Source organism: Engystomops pustulosus, chromosome 8 (genome assembly GCF_040894005.1).
Source record: "Engystomops pustulosus chromosome 8, aEngPut4.maternal, whole genome shotgun sequence".
NCBI lineage: Eukaryota > Metazoa > Chordata > Amphibia > Anura > Leptodactylidae > Engystomops > Engystomops pustulosus.
Genome location: NC_092418.1, coordinates 89473444 through 89494840, shown reverse-complemented (window position 1 = coordinate 89494840; position 21397 = coordinate 89473444). Strand labels below are relative to the sequence as shown.

Sequence of the window (21397 nt, the reverse complement as noted above, 5' to 3'; positions counted from 1 at the left end):
CCATTTATGTCGGTAGGTGAGTTCTATGGTGATGAATTAGAAAGTAGGACCATGGGGAGCCTCATGGGATCTGAATCTGACAGGGGTACAGAACGTCTAAGCGCCTATGAAGGAGACAGGAGGTAAAAGTATGGAACCAAGCACAGGAGAGGCGAGTAGATTTCGATGAAGCTAGTGTCCGGTCAAGGCAGGTAGACATCAAGAGAGGGTTTCACAATGACTAGACAGGAACAAAGGATACTAGGGCTGTACAGTGGCTCAGTGGTTAGCACTACAGCTTTGCAGCGCTGGGGTCCTGGGTTCAAGTCCGACCCAGATCAACATCTGCAAAATGTTTGTATGTTCTCTCCTTGCTTGTGGGCATTTTTTCCGGGTCCTCCGGTTTCCTCCCACACCCCATTGGCAAGCTCTGTGCAGCTCTGCATAATCTGTGTGCGCTATATAAAGATTATTGTTATTAATACTTATGCAACAGCAGGATGTCTTCATCAGGAAAATGTAGTCTTCATTGGATTATGTACTGTTCCTTAAAGTTCAGTCAAGGTAAAGCAAGGATTCTAGGTGCACCCATCTAATATTCCAAAGTTGTGAAAGGTTTGATGTTGGATACATATGGTTTTAGCTCAAGTGATGCTTCAGCCTTCGAACTCATTTCAGGTAATAAGGGACTCAGCTTATTTGCATATGACTTTTGAGGTGGTTTTTAATAAAAACATTTTCAACATAAAAATGGGATATTTCATACCTGAAATAAGGGACCGAGAGTTAAGTGGGTTAAAAGCTGGTGACTGAGTCCCATATGTTTACCGCCAAGTGCTTGGCTGCACCTGTACTATCCATGGATTAGCTTCAGGTACAGTAATTGTCATCGATTCCCTTGAGGCTTTGTCATACATTTGCGGTAAATTGTTCTGCTGTCTGTAGTAATAAATTTCTTTTTGGTACATTTTTTTCCTGTTGTATAAGTAATAAGCCATAAAGTCTTCTATAAGAGGAAGCTTGGCTGGTACTATTCCCTAATTCTTCTCACATGGCAGCAGGGTCTCTTACATAAGGGATTTCCGCACAGTAAAGAGGTTGTGTTCCACCGTCCTTAATTCCTGGAATCTGAAATGCACGGCCGTGTCTTATCACTTTCCTATAAACAAGGAGCCCTGTGACGGCTTCTGCTCTTGATGCAGAGACAGAAATTAATTTTAGCCGAAAAAACAGAAGACAAGGGAGAGCTTTTCATCTGGTTTACATAACTCGTTCTTGGAATGTAAAGTCTTAATGGGATAATGTTTGTAAATAGGGCAGAGAATGTTATTATACACAGTATGTGACTGCGTGCAGGCAGCTGCGGCGTTATATACCAAAATGTACAGTATAAACACCGGGAAGCAAGAACAAGACCTGATTTACATTCCACTTTAACATTCAACTTTTTAGAAGTTGGGGCCATACAGTATAATATTTCCTTCCTGCAAAACCCCTTTCTGCTGCAGTTATTTTTCACCTAAATCCAGAGGAATAAGTTTCCTTTGTTTTCACCAATGCTTCCGATCAATAAAGTCACTGTAGTTGTATGAGGCCTAGTTTTTAGTAGGACCAATTGTAGTTGGTAATCAGGGCTGTGGAGTCGGAGTTGTGAAAAAATGGACCAACTCCACAAACGTACAGTAATAGATTATAAAAATTGCTAAATTTCCTTTAAAATGTCTGTTCTATTCCTGCATCAAAACAGAAAAAACCAGTGCAGACCCCAGAGTAAATCCTCTCCTTTTCTGACTCTTCTCTTCCCTACTTCCCTCTTCACTACTCTGTAGCTTCTTCTCGCCCTCATGTGCCGCTCTGCTCTGTGTCCTCTGCCGGCTAAACGCGCGGCATCAGGACCCAGAGCAGAGCTGCACCAGGACAGCTGACAGTACTTTCCACTCATGGGTCGTCTCCTGCTCCTGTAGGCGCCCCTATCTGGGTCCTGACCTGGGAGCATACCACCAGTGTCAGGAGTCAGGACACAGAGCGGAGCAGCAGGAAAAGACCCAGAAGCAATGAGGACTTCTAAGCTGCACTCACCGCTACCCGGCCTCCTGCACCGACGAATGCTTCCATTAGTAGCTTTCATCAGTTACGGAAATCCACATTGGACTCACTGTCAGAATGGTGCAGACTGCAACGCATGGCTTGAAGTGCCTGCACTTTATGTACATGCTCAGTAGTGAAGCTCCTCTGCTATAGAGAGGAATAAGACACTGGAAGGAATGTCCGCCTTTATCTCAAGCACTGCTATAGGGGACCAGAAAAACAGAACTGCCAGAGTCCTGAAGTCAAAGTCTGTTATTTTGGAGAAACAGAGGATTTGGAGGTTTGTCTTACAGACTCCATAGCCCTGTTGGTAATCGTATAATTTTGGGCTCATGCGTTGCACTGATGAACTTTTATTCACCCTTTCTTTACAGCAGACTAAAAAAGGAATGCTAATCTGAAGTCTTAATAATTTGAATTTAACTAAAAATTTTAATGACCTACATTTGCACATTGAAATTCTTTGGGGGGAGGGGGGTGGGGGGTGGCAATGTCACCTTCCAATAGCTGTGTGAGGGCTTGTTTTGTTCGCAATAAACTATAGGTTTCATTGGTACAACCCTTGAGAATCAAATCTTTGATTGCTTTCAATATAATTTTTTTGTGTGCGATGAATGATGTCAGTGTCAATTTTGCATTGCTTTGCCTTAATATATATTTTAAGTTTTTGGTTATGGAGGATAAATACTATTATAGTTTGCTATACTATAATTCTGGGTTGGTATATGTTTGTACGTGCCAAAATGTTTATTCTTTGAGAAAGATGATCTAGGCAGCCTTGCGGTCCATCAAATGACCCCTGGCTACCATGTGACACTATCTGCATCCCGCGATTGCTGCTGTGAAGTGGAGTCCCATGGAGAAAGAGGGAGCTCCCTTTACAGCCACTTAGACACTGAGCTCCATGTTTGACCACAGTGTTACAATGGGATAAACATCTGGGATCAAAGCTTTTCCAATCCCGGATGTTATCACCAGTGCATGGGCTGTGATAACAAAGCTGTGCAGCAGCAGCAGTAGGACACAATATAATGCTATATTCTTCTTAAATGTGGCTGTAGAAAGCCGATGTATCAGAAGAAGTAGCCTCAAAAACTGCTGTAAAAGAATTAAAACAATACGGTGGCTTAGAAAACCAACATGGCTGCTTGTCTGGTATTGTAGCTCAGTGCCACTCACTGTAATGCAACTGAGCTACAGTAATACCATGGACAGGTGGGGTCCTGTTTCTGAAAGAAAGTAGCAACTTTTTTCTAATTCTGTTCATATTAGTCATCAGTAGGTAGCGTAGCACCTACAATGCCATACTGAGCAAACAATGGGAATGAAGGGCCAGAAACCGTAAGCCTAGAATTGTGCACCTTAGTTTATGGCTTTGCCGAGTTCTCTTTGAACAATGGAGAAAATAATGAAGAATAGAGTCAAACGCTTCTGGAATCCAAAATTTTTAGGCCATGTTACTGTTTATCTTTCTAAAAGTGACAACAATCTTTGTCGATCTGTCCTTATTGTAAGTCTACCATCAAAATCCATCATGATAAACCAAGGTCACTTACTGATGGATTCAGGTTCCATGACTGGGATAATATGCTTAGATTTATTATCCAGGGGTTCCTTCCTTCTAAAATTCACTTTTAAAATTATACTAATGAGCCAGACGTGCTACCCAAGCCCCTCTGTGCTGTACAGGCTGTTACATTGTACTGGAGCACTGCCCCCTCCCACTATGTGAGATTACATCAGTCAGAGGGAGAATAGGGGAGGTTGAGACACCATGGAGGGGCTCTGTTAACGCCCATCAGGAGCCCTCCTGGTCAATAAGCATAGTTTTAAAGTTGAAGGAAGGAGGCCATGGATTACAAATATAAAAGAGTACCACAGTCATGGTGTCTGGATCCATAATCATGCCCGATTTTGATGGTAGATTTCCTTTAAAATGTACCTCTTGAACTGCTCCCATAATTGTTCCATATGAATGGACCATAATTATATAACCTGATGCCTTGCATCTCCTTAAGTAGGTGAATGTAAAATCCAGAACACGTTCCTTTGAAGCTCCACAACCCAATTACATCACAAGATGTTTTGATCAATATCAGAAAAGCAGCAAGAAAATAAAAAGTTTACGATTTTACATGTTCTACGCTGCCAAGTTCTGACAGTCGAGAACTAGTCAAGTGAAAAGGTTTCACGTTTTTTATCCTTAATGAACAGAATAATTTATAGACTGGTGAACTTTTCAGTCACAGCTAAAAATATCCAGGCAGTAGAAACTAGAGATGTCAAACTTTTCCCCCCAAAATATTTTTTTGTGAACGTTCCGCAACTTTGACGCTGACTGGGGTGAAGCCACAGAATACAAATGGGTTAAACACGAGAATCCTACTGCAACTAAACTTCGAACTCAACTTCTTCTCTAAAAGGTTGATCGTCACTGCCCTAGAGTTTTGAGTGCAATAAACAAATGGGTTTTGTCTGTAGTTTGGCCAAAGTGCCAACACGGCAATGTAAGCAGTGACTTATTGCTCCTTGCTCTGCCACCGCTTTTAATCATATCAGCATCCTGAGGAAGGTCCAAGGTCCTTAATAAGAGGGGGGCTGGAGAAGGAGCTCCAATGATAATCCAGCTCTGTCCACAGCTACTCAATCACCACCGGCAGTCCCAGGTGGCCAAGGATGTTCATTTTAAATTAGCCCTGAGTGCAGCAAGTCCTGAGCCATTTGGGACTACTGGAATAAGCCATGTGTTATATCTAACAAACTCTGTTCTGGAGCCACAGTGCACACAACTGCTCTAAGTGGTCCTAAACCTGTGAATCTACTCTTGTGGCTTGCTTAGGTAATACAGTGGATAATCTTGACAATATGATGGCTCCAAAGGTTGGAAAATCTGAATCTGTAGTTGTTGGATTGGCCAGCTCTTTTCCAATTTTATTCTGATTTGATGTCCATAAATGGATATTACACCTTAAATGGGTTTCCTGGTTTCCTCTGTCCCTCCGGTAATGGAGGTTTTTGACTGGTTTTGTACCTGGCCACAAGTTCCTGGGGGTCATGGGGCCCCGATTCAGTCAACAAGCGACTGGCTTGAATATAGGCCAGACTTCCATTTTCCAGAGAAACTTATCACCTTGTACAGGTGGTGGCAGTTAATATAAAATACTTAGCAAAATAAAATATTAGCAGAAATGGTACCCCCAACCCTATGCCGGAAAGTGTCAACAAGACCGTGAAGACCAGTTATGAACTGGTGTCATTGGGAACAGATTGTTACAAACCATGGATTACAGGTTATTTAAAGCCAATTCTCTTATGCAGATAGAGAGCGCTAGAACTGAAATGTACAAAAAAAAAAAAAAAAAAAAACACGGATAGTGCACAAATGATATCGGACATACAGATAGAAAATCATAGAATATGAAAAAAAAAAAAAAATAGGAAAAGTTTTTCATCTATAAAAAAGGCGAGCAAGGATATGTAAATAAGGCTCAATTAAGTCCAGTGTTCCACTTTGGGCCTTCACAAATGCCAAATTATATGACTTATAGCTCTGTGCTGGAAACAAATGCAGAGTTTGGACATGAAAGATTAACATAGATTCCCCTGGCTTCCATTTTCAGTTTTAAGATACATTGGGCAGATTTATCAAGCTGTCTGACAGTCAGAATATTGCTAGTTGCCCATGGCAACCAATCACAGCTCAGCTTTCATTTTGCCAGTGCTCATGAATATTTTAAAGGGGAGCTGTGATTGGTTGCCCTGGGCAACTAGAAATATTCAGACTTTCAGACAGCTTGATAAATCTGCCCCATTGTCTTCGACATCCAAAGATCTCCCTCCTACAGCTGTAAATAATAATGCGACTCCTAGTCCATATATCCCTCATCCCTACATATTGACTCCGGACATGGCAGGATAAGGTCATAATATGGGAGGCAAGTAAATTGTATATAGTGAAAAAAACACAGGGCTATAAACAATTCTGCCTATCCCTGCAAAGTTTACAATTACCGTCCCCTTTCGTCCAGTCTCTTATGTGGTGACTTGATGTCTATATGTGCAAAGATAGAGCACAATCACAATATCCCAAAAATAGAAGAGACATTAGATCACAGATGTCAATGACCCCGTATCACAGCCAGTCGGAATTTACTATACGGAAAATAACATTGTGTCAGGAAACAGTCATCCTGATAGCATTCTTACAACTAAAATTAGAAAATGTAAAAACATGTAAACTACATTACCCTGGAAAATACTTCACAGAACCAATCGATCAGATTAGATTAAGTTAAATAAAACTTACCCTTTTCTCTACTACTGCGTCCTCCCCCAAGGATTCCTTCTCGCCCTGCTCTTCTTTCACAGCCGGCATCTGTTTCTTATGTGTTGGCTCTCGGTTTAACGTTGTGTAACCTATATGTTCATAAATTGGGTTTATGGTCATCTTGGCGATGTACTCGGCTGCTTTCGTCTCAATGTACAGAGTGATCAAGCCGTCGGTCACGAGGTCGTGGATAGATTCAAATCTCTTCTCCCCGACAAAATGCTTCCCGTCATAGTAGAGCCTAAAGTTTCTAGTCTGGTTTCCAAATCTGCCTCAAGAAAAAGAGAAAAAAAAAGTAAGATTTTATTTCAAGAAATTTATAATTTTTTGGAAAGGAAAAAGACAGAAGATCTTATTCCTTCCGAGAATCTAACGCTCTACTTTGGGATTTGGGGCAGCCTGGTAACTAGAGAAGTAGAAGTCTCTGTGCTGTAATTTGTACAAGGCAGTTCATTACATTGGTGGAAAAAAAAAAGCCATATATCATTAGTCCATTTGAGGTTTTTTTTTTTTACTGGCAGAACTGTGGCTTCTTTTTACAGTGAGCTGAAGATGCGGCATGTTCTTACAGAATACTCTACTATTGCAGGTAATCAATACAGCAAACTGTTGCGGACAGAGCGCCCGGCGGTCTTGTCATTTACTAGGGAAAGCCTTTTCAGGATTCAGCTTGGCTCCGGTGCCAATAATTACACTGAAAAAGCATCTGCTGCCAGAATCTCAGCAAAATGGGACAGAACGGCACAAGGATAATTATTCTTTACTTTTGGAGAAAGGCCAAGAGCTAACTCTTTGGCGTTTGACAAAAGAAGCTCTGTGGTGCGCCTGCTAAAAATCACGCTGTTTTTAGGAAACCTTTCATGTTCTGGCTGAAAGACATAAGTGGCGTGACATGGCGGCTCGGCTTCTGAAAAATGTATTTCTTCTGAAGGCCTTCAGAGTAAACAGCTCAAAGAGAGGAGAGTGGTACAACAAATATATCCATGATTGTGGTTTATAATAAGAAGCAGGGGATGTGGCCTGTGCCCCTTAAAATCCCACTTATAGGCCATATGTTAAGGACTACAAGACAAGGGGCACATTTCTTAACAAAGCAAATATTAATATACAGCTAGGCAGATTACTGGGAGTATAAAAGTTAAGAGTCTAGGAGAAAACATTCGGCACAGGGAGGACTGATAAATGTCATTTTGGTTCAAAGAAGTTTTGGGCCAAAATATATTAATGACCTCTTCATAGGATGATGGATTTATAGGTGGTTTTAAACCGATTGGTTTTAAACTATGGAAGGAGTTTTCTGCTTGGGGCTTCATCCAAAGTGTTTTGGATACCTTGCCTCACGGAAGATGACAATCTTGTTGAAGTCCAATTCCCAATTCAGAAAAAAAAAAATCCCACCTATCTACTTTTGGAAGAATTACCATAAAGCAGACTTTAGCATATGGTAAGGGTTTCATATGGGTTTCCACCATTAAAACAACATAAGTCACAGAAATAGTAATACCCAGAAGACTCCAAGTCAGTTTAGATTTGTTGGAGACTTTGGGTTTAAGTTCGAAATAACTTCCCGATTCCCTTTAAATATGTCAAAAGTCAAAGTCTAAAGGACACTATTTTACTTCAGAAACAAAAAGAGAAAGTTACATCTGAATATCACATGAAGTAATGGGTGAGGAGGGTCTATCTTAAGGCTATTTGTGAAACATGGTTGCCATCTAAAAAGTCACCATAATAGGAAGGTGGTCAAGTAACAGATCAAAGAAGTCCATAATTGTCTCCATCAGTTTTGCAATATCTCTTGTGGAACAAAAGTTATTAACACAGAGTTTCTCCATAGGTTCCCATGAAGGTTCATAATGATTGGTACAGGAAAACACAGCAAAATGTGGTACTTTCCAGGCAATGTTGCTTATTGTTCCTACAACTTTCTGTGTTCATAACTTTTGAAGCACATTGAAAATCTGATTGTGGCAATTGGAGAGACAATTCTGGTCATCTTTGATATGCTACATGAACATCTGCCTATTGGAAAAAAAGTCGCCTTGATACAATATGGCGAGTTTCAAGATTAAGGTCAGGTCCCAGACATAACCTTAAAGATAGGGTGCCCATGATCAGGTACATGCTCGGGTATCAGTTGTGTCACTTTACCTTTTGTTTGACATAAAAGGGTGTCCTGCAACTTTTGACTCTCCCTATAGAACATCATTCAAAGAACAAAAATGTCAGAAAGCCCAGGTCCATTTGGCAATGAAAGAAGCTGTTTGTATGATGACTAACTATAATGAATTTTAAGCCTTTATTTTAAAAATGGCTTTGCTATAAAAAAAAGATGATGACATAAAGCTACCATGTTCCACTGCTTTCTTACTACAAGTCCTAAGAATCTCCATGATGGTTTTTCCATGCAGGAGGCGATCCAAAATATTTGATGTGCAGGAACCTTGGATTACAAGTAACCTTATCTGTAAGTGTTTGCCAAGACATGCTTGCATTTTACAAAAATTGGAACTTGGTTGACAAGAAAAATTTCATAATACATAGTACATCCTTCTCTCACAAAATTGAAAATAAGCCACTATTGAAGAAGTAGAATATAAGAACTAGATGCACTACAAATGATGACTATGGGAAAACTTGCTTTAATATACAAGCAGTTTGAATTTAGAGCAAAAATTCTGCTTGTAATTTGGTCCATGTTGAACCAATTGTCTGAGTTTCAACGATTTCCTATGGTAAAGCATGCTTTGATATACAAGTGATTTGGATTACAAGCATCTTTTAAAACAAATTATGCTCGTAATCCAAGGTTTCATTGCACTATGAAGACTGACAAAAATAAATATAGTTAGAAATTTGTTCATCATTGAAGAAGTTCTCTAAGATGATAAAATAGGAAGCAGCTGTTACAATATACGTTAATAAGACCAATTACTTACGGAAGTGCTTCAAGTTAAATTCCATCCTACATGAAAATAATGTATGATATGCCTACTGTATGTAGCAAACATGCAGATACAGGCAATAAAATATACACAGCTGTACGTCGCATGGATGAAGAGTTTACTTTCTCAATAAATACAAGAACAACATTAATAAAACAAAAGCTAAATATATACCGTATTAAAATGTGTTGTGTCTAATCATCAGTGACAGCTACATTATTATACAGGATGCAGAGTCCTGGGAATAGTTATATGATTTTGTATATTAAAACTCAAACTAGCATACATGAATATTGCAGGAAAAAAACGACGAAATTAGGTCTGAAGGTACACACACATATATATTATATACACTCACCGGCCACTTTATTAGGCACACCTGTCCAACTGCTCGTTAACACTTAATTTCTAATCAGCCAATCACATGGCAGCAACTCAGTGCATTTAGGCATGTAGACATGGTCAAGACAATCTCCTGCAGTTCAAACCGAGCACCAGTATGGGGAAGAAAGGTGATTTGAGGCCTTTGAACGTGGCATGGTTGTTGGTGCCAGAAGGGCTGGTCTTAGTATTTCAGAAACTGCTGATCTACTGGGATTTTCACGCACAACCATCTCTAGGGTTTACAGAGAATGGTCCAAAAATGAAAATACATCCAGTGAGCGGCAGTTCTGTGGGCGGAAATGCCTTGTTGATGCCAGGAGAATGGAGAGAGGAGAATGGGCAGACTGGTTCGAGCTGATAGAAAGGCAACAGTGACTCAAATCGCCACCCGTTACAACCAAGGTAGGCAGAAGAGCATCTCTGATCGCACAGTACGTCGAACTTTGAGGCAGATGGGCTACAGCAGCAGAAGACCACACCGGGTGCCACTCCTTTCAGCTAAGAACAGGAAACTGAGCACAAGCTCATCGAAATTGGACAGTAGAAGATTGGAAAAACGTTGCCTGGTCTGATGAGTCTCGATTTCTGCTGCGACATTCGGATGGTAGGGTCAGAATTTGGCGTCAACAACATGAAAGCATGGATCCATCCTGCCTTGTATCAACGGTTCAGGCTGGTGGTGGTGTCGTCATGGTGTGGGGAATATTTTCTTGGCACTCTTTGGGCCCCTTGGTACCACTTGAGCATCGTTGCAACGCCACAGCCTACCTGAGTATTGTTGCTGACCATGTCCATCCCTTTATGACCACAATGTACCCAACATCTGATGGCTACTTTCAGCAGGATAATGCGCCATGTCATAAAGCTGGAATCATCTCAGACTGGTTTCTTGAACATGACAATGAGTTCACTGTACTCAAATGGCCTCCACAGCCACCAGATCTCAATCCAATAGAGCATCTTTGGGATGTGGTGGAACGGGAGATTCGCATCATGGATGAGCAGCCGACAAATCTGCGGCAACTGTGTGATGCCATCATGTCAATATGGACCAAAATCTCTGAGGAATGCTTCCAGCACCTTGTTGAATCTATGCCACGAAGAATTGAGGCAGTTCTGAAGGCAAAAGGGGGTCCAACCCGTTACTAGCATGGTGTACCTAATAAAGTGGCCGGTGAGTGTAGATAGATAGATGATCAAAATGTCTTTCAAAATAGCAGTCATTGATACCAAGCAGTTATGGATAGGGGGTTTGTGTCCCAAATAAAAAAAAAAAAAAAAAATACAAAAAAAACATTTATACTGACCTTGATTGCGCGGTCGCGTAGTGAAGCCGACGTACTACACTCCAACTTCACTGAGGATGTTACAGGCACAATAAAGCTAGGGTGTACTACTCCAGTTTCACCAAGCAACTGTGCAGGGAGCGCATGAGATGGGTCTGATGCATCTCAGTGGATCCAACTATAGGTAAATATAAAGGTTTTTTATAGCGGGAACATTAGGACTTGCTAAAGGGACTATTTAAGACACTAAACCACTGGGACCATAAGGACTTGTGGGTGGGTTAGTGTCCGAATTTGCCCTGTTAAGTACCTTTAAGACCCCTTGACCACAAGAGTTTTAAGGAAGTGGTTAAGAGCAGAGAGAAGATGATTTGTGCCATTGTTGCATAGCCCTGGGAATCTCTAGATAGACTCGGACAGTCGCTGAGTAAAGTCGTGCAATTTTCAACATGGCTCTAGAAACAATAAAAATCCTAATCCTCTGCCAAATCATTCCTGATTACCTGATTACCTGGGCACCACCGCACCCAAGCACTGAATGTTGTTCCGGCCAGTGATTGCCTGTAAGGCTACATTCATATCTCATTATTGTCCTCCATTGTCAGGATTCCTGACGTGTCCTTAAAAAGAAAACCCAGGAAATATACCACTGGATGCCCATCAGTGGGATATCTTTTCCTGTTCATCCTCTAAAGCGAGAGGAGGAGTGAACATTGAGAGCAGTCATTGGTTGCTGCCAATGCTTAGGGTGTTTCCCCAGTGATGTCACTGTCCCTATATGCAGGTAATATGTATGAGCATGCTTTTCTTTACAAAATCTTTGGTCCGAATATAGAAATCTTTAATTTTTATTAATATGTAAACCACATTTTGATAAGTCATGCCATTTCCAGTAGAGCCCATCTTTGGAGATTCACAGGGGAAACAGGTCACTGTCAATCAAGGATGCGAGTGCCGTATGGCAACAACGCTCAAGGAAAGGTGCACCGGACCATACTGCACGGCATTTCAACAAATCGTGGGTGTTTGCCAGCTAAGGTATATCCTAATGCATGCATAGAGCATATAGAGTGTATCTATTGGTTGCCTTTATCATAAAATTGTTGTCGTCGCCCAGCCCCCCCCCCCCCCCAAAAAAAATGAAATACATTTTCCCTTTGAATACACATACGGACTAGAAACCATGGTAACCAGATCCTTAACAATAATTAAATGAAGAACAGAAGGATCTGGAACGCCAACACCTACTTTTTGTGAACTCTTCTAGCGTTTTTTCCTCCTCCTACCAAAAAATACATTTAAAGAAACATGAATGATTGAAGTTGCACAAATCAAACCGCATCAGATCCATACTTGTATTTTGTTATACTTGGCCTCAGAGGAATCCAGCATCTTCTGAACTCTTCAACTCTGCAGCTTATCGTCCATCTAATAACCGTTACTTTTATAGAGAGAGACTGTAGACAGTTCCATTTATAGAGGAAGATCACAATGTAACGTTAATGCCTGGGTCAAGGAAAATTACACGTTTCCATCTTGAACTTCAGTGTCTTCAGTACATTATCAAATGTCAATAATAATCAGTGCCGTTAACCGTAAGGCACAACCTCTCTGGTTGTCTTGGATTAGCAAAAAATAAAAAGACGCTGTACTCCTCGCCCTTAAAGCCCATTTATTGGGTATATGTTACGTACTACTAGAGATCCGTCAGGATGATTTGGTACACAAAACTACCCATAGGTAGATTGGTGGTTTAGTGTCCCAAAATCACCTATAAGTGGTCAAATTAAAAAATAAATAAAGAACTCCCACATTTATACTTGCTTTCATCTGGAGCTCCCGACATCCCAGTGCTGCGGCAAGTGAAGCCACCAATGAAGCCTGGATACTATCCCAGCTTAACTTGCCACAACACCAGAGGAGGCGCTGCCATGGGATCTGCAGATGTGCCTCATTGGACTCGCATCCAGGTGAGTCTGTGCAAGACTAATATAAAGGTAGATTTGAGACCCTAAGCCACAGGCCCATATGGATCTGTAGGGTGGTTTAGAATCCCAAATTGACTCTGGCCCAAAAGGTCTGTATTTGACCGGGAAAACTGATCGATGCGGGGGGCTGAAGTTTACAACCTGAAATTTGAAGACATCCTTAGGACAGGCCTCTGCTGAGTGATCCACTGGCTGTAGAGGGGCAGGAATTAGACCTGCTCTGTAATTTGTGGCCTGGGAAGTTGGCTCGGCCATGACACGGTGGACGCACCGGTGCTGGGCATGAGCCCATAAAAACAGCTGAAGAAACGGATAGCACACGGCTCTAAAACACATTTGGGCATGTAGCCTATATCTGGAGCACAGTATGTGCGCCTGTTACATCGAAGACTCTGAACGTGTGCATAGGACTGACCCATGGCCATTGAAAGAAGAAGAAGAAATCGAGAGCCTTGGAAAGCACAGCCGTGTGTACAAGCATATAGACAGACAATCAAACAACGGCTAGAACACCTCTCCAAGCAATGTTCATGACCTCTAGAGGTTGCGAGGTTACGGCATACATTAGTGATGAGGAGACTTTGCATATGCAGGATTTCGTGGCTCTTAAGAAATGAATAGTCAGCACATTTGTAGACATGTGGTTTGTGGCGCATCTCCAGCAGCACTTGATGCAATCCTCAATGTTATTCTGAGGTAAGTCACAACATTTACAAGATACACTCCATCAATGTGAATTCATTCTTCATTTGCCTCTTGCAGATGCAGGAATTATATATAAACTGGTTATTAGATCATAGGATAGAGGACAAATTCTTGCATCGTTTGAGGTTTGCATGTTTATTCATCTTGTGCTATATCCTACAAGGGTGTAGAGAGTACAGGATCCTACAAATCCCGCTCCTTGTAGCTGTGCAGATCCTGAATATTAGTCAAGGCACTGAATCCTCTAATAAAGACGCGCACATGTTTGCCGTTACCCGCAGTATAGAAAGCACTTCAGTCATTGCGCTGTCACCGCTGAGGACACGACAATCCTGCCAGAGATATTAGCCGTTCACGTGTTCCCGAGTTTCTCTACATAATCATCTCCAGCGAGCGGCTTGTACTATCCCAGCGTGGGCAGAATAATACCGCCATTACTTCTTCCAGCAGATTATGCTCCGTTCTATTGTCTTAACAGAGGAAGAAAATTACCATCACGAGTCCTTGAAATGCTGTAAAGGAAATGCAGGAACATGTGATGTGTTTTCTACCTTGTCCATAGACTCTGGTGAATCCCGGCACCAATTTTAATCCAAACAGGTAGCGACTCCCATTGTCCCATCACAAGGGACATTTACTAACCTCTGAGAAGGGACATGAGGAAACTGGAAAACAGGATGTGTCCTAATAATAAGATCAGACTCCCCTGTAATCCAAACCTTTGACCACACTCCCGCCTTTAATACAGCGCGGCCAGGACAGACTCCCGCCTTTAATACTGCAACTCCAGAAGAGACTCTAGCCTTAATGAGAGACTCCCACCTTATATAGGGCGCCTCCAGGAGATACCCCCACCTTTAATACAGCTCCCTAAGAAAGACTCCTAATATAGCCCCCAGAACATAACTCCCCCTTTAAATACAGTCTCCAGTGAGCACCAAAGACAATGGGGCAGATTTATGAAAATTGTGGTAAGGTAAGATAAGATTCATAAGAGCCTTCTCTGGATAATAAATTTGTTGTACTTTGCACCTCCTATATTATTTTACCCCTGAAAACTAGGACAGATTTCTGTTGGGTCAGCATTATTTTTGGCGCACTGACTTTTTTCCCCATGAGGCCATGCCCCCTTTTAATGTCGAATGAGTCGTAGGAGAGCCAGAAAACGGTCTAAAACCCCTTATAAAAGTGTTGGCACAGACAGTTTTTAGTAAAAAGTATGATGGAATTCTGGCTTGGACAGATTAATAAATCTCCCCCAACTTTTGCCCCAGGAGTGTTGACAAGTATAGACATACAGCACCCACCACAGTATAACACATCACATAATAGACCAGCAGCAGCAGCGTACATGACATGTCTTACCTTAAAGCTAAGGTGTATGTTCCAGGCTGCCGCTGACTTTCACGAATTAGGTAGCCTCCTTCTGCAATGCTTAGTAAGTGATCGGTTTCTTCCCTCGAAATCATACCGAAATATCTAAAGACAAAGAAACGTTCACCGTGAGCTGACAATTAGTATTGCAATAAACATACACATCCCCTGCAATGTCCGCCATGCTCCATGGGCTGGTAGGCGGCTTCTCAAGCAGGGCCAAGTTCAGCCCTTTAGTGACTTAACATAGAATTGTAGCATTGCCACTACTCTCCAGTATTATGAGCCTGCTAGTAAGCTGGTAAAGTTAGGCCCATGTTCAGATCTGCATTCAGACCTCCGTTATTACAAATGAGATTTGTTATCTTGGCCTACGTGGCTGGATAAATGTGGCATGTGCTGGATATCCAACATATTTGTTCGAAAGTTGCGAATTTGGCACAACAACTTCCTATGTTTTTCCTACCTCCAGGAGGAGACTGCAGTGAATTTTTGCCAAAATTTGCAACTTTTGATCAGATGTGCCTACCCCTGGTTCATATGTAGAGTTAGTTGACCAAATGAGAAATAGTGGAGAGGTTTGGCAAAAAAGATGCAGATCTGGCGCTACTAAGAGGGAATTTGAAGAAATAAAACGGCAATGAGACATCCCCATTATGAGCTACAATGAAAAGCAGCTCTGGCAGACCTGAGCCATCTATGGGTTACAGCTACACTCATGCCAGTCATGTTTTATCATAACAGGGGGGGATGAGAAAACCCTGTGCCTCCCGCTGACACGATCTTGTTGATTGACAATACAGTGTAGAAGACGGAATATTCTATCATCGCTGGATAACTCATCAATGCTGTATAGATTATCTATAGACAATAATTATACAGTAGCACCTGCCATTGGGATAAGGTTCATCAGCCGATCATAGGAACATGTTATAATGAGGATTTGCCTGGCTGTAAAAGATTATATGCGGAGGAAAGGTCTACTCACTCTCTTCCATAATACTTTGGTCTGTTTTCCACCTGAAAAAAAAAAACACATTTGTTTAATGACGATGACCCCTGAAATTGGTGTTTATTTTTTCAAAATTATGTTTATTAAACGAATATTCCTATCCGGACAGTGTGAAGATAATTTCCCATAAATGCCGCCATGTTGTCCCTTAGAAACAAGACTTTTAGATCCTTGGATACGACCACCACCCAGCTATGGCAGCAGCGGTCACAGATGTGCTCCTTAGGCACCTGGATTCTGAATTAATGTAGTAAATCCCAGACATTTCACATACGAAAACATTCTATTTAAGGAGTGGTTATATCAAAGGACAAAAATCTTGATTCTACGGGGCGTGTCTACATTTATGGGAAATTTTCTTCACATATGTACATAATTTTTTATTACATCCATTTGAAGAAATGCATATAAATGTCACTGCCAAGATGAGAACATCCCTTTAAAGGAAACCTACCACTTGAAGTGGCAGGTTTAAGAAGAAAACACCGGAGCTTATTTTTGTTAGTGTTTTAAACCGCAGTATCGCGGTTTAAAACACTTTTTAAACTTTATAGCCGGTGCAGGGAGGTACGCGCTTTTATCAGAATTCACAATATTCGAACTAAGTATTGCCTCAAGGATTTGGCTCAGCAAGACAACACCTCGCCATATGCCCAAACAGACCATATGGACATCCTGGTGGTGGGGGAATCATCTACGTGAGGCTCCAGTCTATGGGACAGAGAGAATGGCTGCTAATAAACATCAGTACTACATGAGATGCAGGAAGATGTCTGGCTGTTATTAAAGACCAATTCAGACAGACGCGAGTATCCAGGAAACAGGTCACTTTTCCTGTTCTGCACTGATGAGAAGCAAAAACTCTGAAACAGCTGCTTGCAGATGGGAATCTTAATTCTTGAAAAGACCGATTTGGTTTGTCCATTTTCATGTCACAAAGGAATTGACTAGTCGGGAGGAAGAGGAAGAGTTACTGAGCTTAAAAGAGGCTCATGCTAATTTTTATTATTATCTCCTATCCAGAGGGTGATGGTCCAAATTAAGGGAACACTGAATGATAATGTTTGGGGGGGTTCCCTGTTTAATAAATGGAGTAGCCGGTAAAGCATGCATCTATGGGATGGCTGGAAGATACAAAGCACATTGCTCGGCTACATCTACCACTCTCATTGAGGCTCAGAGGAGGGCTGGAGATACCAGAGCGCTGTGCTCTGCAACTCCCGACACTCCCATATTATAGAATAGGCATTAGGACGCAAGGTCGAGCTTCTGCTCAATTTTATAGTGAAATGGGGAGGCCTGTTCTAATGATCAATGTGGGTCTCAACAGTCAGACCCCATTACAGGCGGTCCCCTACTACAGAACACCTAACTTACAGACGACCCCTTGTTACAAACGGACCTCTGGATGTTGGTAATTTACTGTACTTTTGCCCTAGGCTACAATAAACAGCTCTAACAGTTATCAAAGGTGTCTACAACTAAGCGTCATGGTTAATCCTGGTTCTTATGACAATGCAACATTTTTAAAATACAATTGTCACACAGACACAAAAAAAAAATTGGTTGGGTCTACAATGATAAAATATACAGTTCCGACTTACCAGTACATACAAATTCAACATAAGAACAAACCGCCTGTATTCTGATTGTTATTCTATATGCACATGATAGGGGGTAAACAAAACTTGGTAAAATCCATACAAGATTCCTTACATGTAAAGGCAGTCTCCTCAGGATAACATATTACCCAGCCTGCCACACTGTACACAGTGCTTTATCAGGCTTAATAAAGCCTCAACATCAGTGACATACTGCACGTTAGATCTGTAATAGATGAGAATCACTAGGGCCGCCATCAGTCAGAGTATCACTCCGTTCAGTCCAGATGAGCAATGCTCGGACCTGGAAATGAGCATAAACCAGGTTTCTTGGACTGAAAATTGGTTCTAAGACAATTCCTATGGTAGTTGTTATCCTACCACATTTCTTTACTTAAAGGAAACCTACCACTTCCGCACCGTGCGCGCGACCACGGACCACGGTGTGGTGGAGCTACTTGTATATAAAGACTACTAAAGCGTTTAAACGCTTTACATCTGTTTAAAAACATAACGGAGATGAGCGCCGGCACCGGCTCACCCTGAGCTGGTGCACGGCGTTTTCAGCTTCCCACCATCGGACACGGTAGGTTTCCTTTAATGAAATTTCCATATTTTTGGCAAACAGCGAAGAAAAAGGAAAGATTTTTTTTATTACCACTAGTAATAAATATATCTCCACTTTTAAAAACATTTAAAAGGGGAACTGGTAAATACATAAAACTCAGTCTTTAAAGAGAACCCGTCATGCAAAATAACCCCCTAAACTAAATATATTTTCATAAACTGCCATTAGAGAGCATTGCCTCTATCCCTTCATTGTCCCTCTACATGCCTGTAAACCTAAGCAATGAGGTCCTAAAGCTGTATGCAAATGACCTGTGAAATGTCCAATGAGGCATTAGCATATTCAAGCTGTCCACCTTATTCATGAGAGGGAGGCACAGCCACGCCCCCAGTGCATGACTGACAGCCTGTATAATGATGTGAGGCTGTATAATGATGTGCTTCCTGGTGCTGGTGGCCACACCCCCTGCAGCCTGTGTGTGCATGTGTGTGTGTGTATAGGAGAGATACAACAGCTCCAGGCAGCCATGTTACAGCAGAACATGTCAGATTCATGTGTAGCTGATGTCTGTGTCTCTCACCTGTATATTAGGAGGATGCAGCATGTCAGCAGATGCAGCACAGACACCAGCAATGCTTTACTATACATTACACACAGACATGAGCAGGGGGAGGAGAGGGGAGGGGTAACAGGGGTGACATCACTGCCTCTGACCATGTGACCAGCCTCATTTACATGATAAAAAATAGATGATTTTACAATGAATAATGTATGAAATGACTAGATAAAGACTGGGATGGGATCCTTGTGAGCTGCTCCAACACGTAGGAGTGACAGGACTAGTGGCAGAGACCTGATGACAAAGTGTCCTTTAACTATTAATATCCAAGCCCATGTGACGGTAACATTATTATTGAACAGACAATGCTACTCGTACAATGATCCCGTACCCCTGCTGGTCCCTAGCGTTGTGTACATTTGCCTCCATAGACACACAGGAAACACATCAGAAGTAGGACAATCTGTTTTGTGCATGTAAACAAATTAAAAATTAAATTCATTTATTTCTCAGTTTGAAAATAATATTTTCTGGTGACATTTCTTTCTGTTTGTTTCAGGAAAGTGTAGGAAATATCCACAGATTTATTCAGGGGAAACAAATTGCACCAATATTTTATAAAAACAGCAGGGACTCAATGCTCAGCGCTGCTTCCGCTGTAGAGTTTCATGTGAATGGGCTGAGCTGCAATACCAAGTACTGCCACTATACAATGTATGGCACTGTTCTTGATAAAGAGACTGCAGTGCTCATCCAAATGTCTCTTCAAACAGCTGGCTGGGTGTTGTACTGCACACCGAATACACGTTACCGGAATACACCATAAGAGGGGTTGTCCAGAATCAGGGGTTTTACATACAGTGCATGGAAGGATATACAAATGAAACAAACACCATTTAAATATCATACCTGGTGCTCTGGTTCAGCGAGTCGTGGTTGTCACCACCGGCCTCTGCTTGTATAAAGGTTCAGCAGTGTCCATAGTCAGCAACCAGTTGCCCTCAAAAGGAATGAAGGCCCTGATCACAGGAGCTTACAATCAATAATGGTTGAAAAAAATGCAACCACCCAGACGGGAAGACAACTATTTTATGAGAGCCTGTGTCCAGCTGCTGAAAATAGCTATAAAAGGTGATTGTAAACTTTATTTATTAAAAAAAATTAAGTATTACAAATCAATAGAACATAACATATAATATTTAATAATTTTATTGCGACACCCCCAACCTGACTCTAGATGAAAATGTCACTGAATATATAAGTCAAGGAACTCATTATCACTTATAGCTGATCGAACTGACATCCATGCAAATGACTAATAATTATATTCTGTAATGTTCTATCCTGTAGTAGTTGAAGTTGCAGATATTCCATGTTTATATCCATACAAGTTCAGAAGTTCGCTGTATGAATGGAGAACAGCTGGATACACAAAATGTTGTTACATTCACTAATCAGTAAAGTAAAATGTATCTCCCACTGCATAAATATAATACAGCAGCAGAGAGGGGGCACATATAGAGCAGTGACATCCATCACTGCATGTACTGGCACCAGAACCAGCATCTATACACTGGATCAGGGAGATCACCCGATGCATTTATTTTCAGCCTATGTTGGATGTTTTGAAGTATTTTCTAAAAAATACATAAGGTAAAAGTAACAGCACAATTATCCAATTCTATCACAGCAGGGAGCAGGATGAAGCCCCCCGGTCTGGTGGCAATTAAAAGAATTCTTCATTAACATGGATTCATGATTACAAACCAGTACAACAGCCTGGGGGGTGTTATGCATCACATCTGTGCTAATAAGGAGGACTCCTCATAGGAGTGGAGCTCTATATAATGATAGATCCAGTAGATACATCTTCATCATCTTACATTCGATAAATTGATCAATTCTAAATGTATATTTCGGTTATAGATCCTATTACAGTTTATGGATGGTCTATATGTTGTATATAGAGTGTAGCCACATGCACCCACAGACTATTTTAGTTTAATCTTTTATATAGAGGCTTTCCCAAGACCATTTTCCTATCCATCCCAGTATTTTTATTTACCTAGAATACTATAGAAATACACAAGAAATATGGCTCCTGTGTGACATCACAGGAGGGGGGCACACGCTATCCCAGCCCTGTGTGACATCACAGGAGGGGGGCACACGCTATCCCTGCCCTGTGTGACATCACAGGAGGGGGGCACACGCTATCCCAGCCCTGTGTGACATCACAAGGGGGGGGGGGGGGGGACACGCTATTCCTGCCCTGTGTGACATCACAGGGGGGGGGGGGGGGCACACGCTATCCCAGCCCTGTGTGACATGACAGGAGGGGGGCACACGCTATTCCTGCCCTGTGTGACATCACAGGAGGGTGGCACACACTATCCCAGCCCTGTGTGACATCACAGGAGGGGGGCACACGCTATCCCAGCCCTGTGTGACATCACAGGAGGGGGGCACACGCTATCCCAGCCCTGTGTGACATCACAGGAGGGGGGCACACGCTATCCCAGCCCTGTGTGACATCACAGGAGGGGGGCACACGCTATCCCAGCCCTGTGTGACATCACAG

At 41.8% G+C, this 21397-nt stretch overlaps 1 protein-coding gene across 1 annotated transcript in view; it reads right to left on the bottom strand.

Moving 5' to 3' along the window:
- The window catches only part of CHN1 (chimerin 1), a 63350-nt gene that overhangs the window by 24988 nt on the left and 16965 nt on the right, over positions 1–21397 (bottom strand). The window contains exons 5-7 of the mRNA XM_072121672.1: positions 16065–16096; positions 15068–15181; positions 6374–6662 (exon numbers count right to left, since the gene is read on the bottom strand). Coding sequence (XP_071977773.1) covers positions 6374–6662; positions 15068–15181; positions 16065–16096 — 435 coding nt within the window. The remainder of the gene's footprint in view (positions 1–6373; positions 6663–15067; positions 15182–16064; positions 16097–21397) is intronic.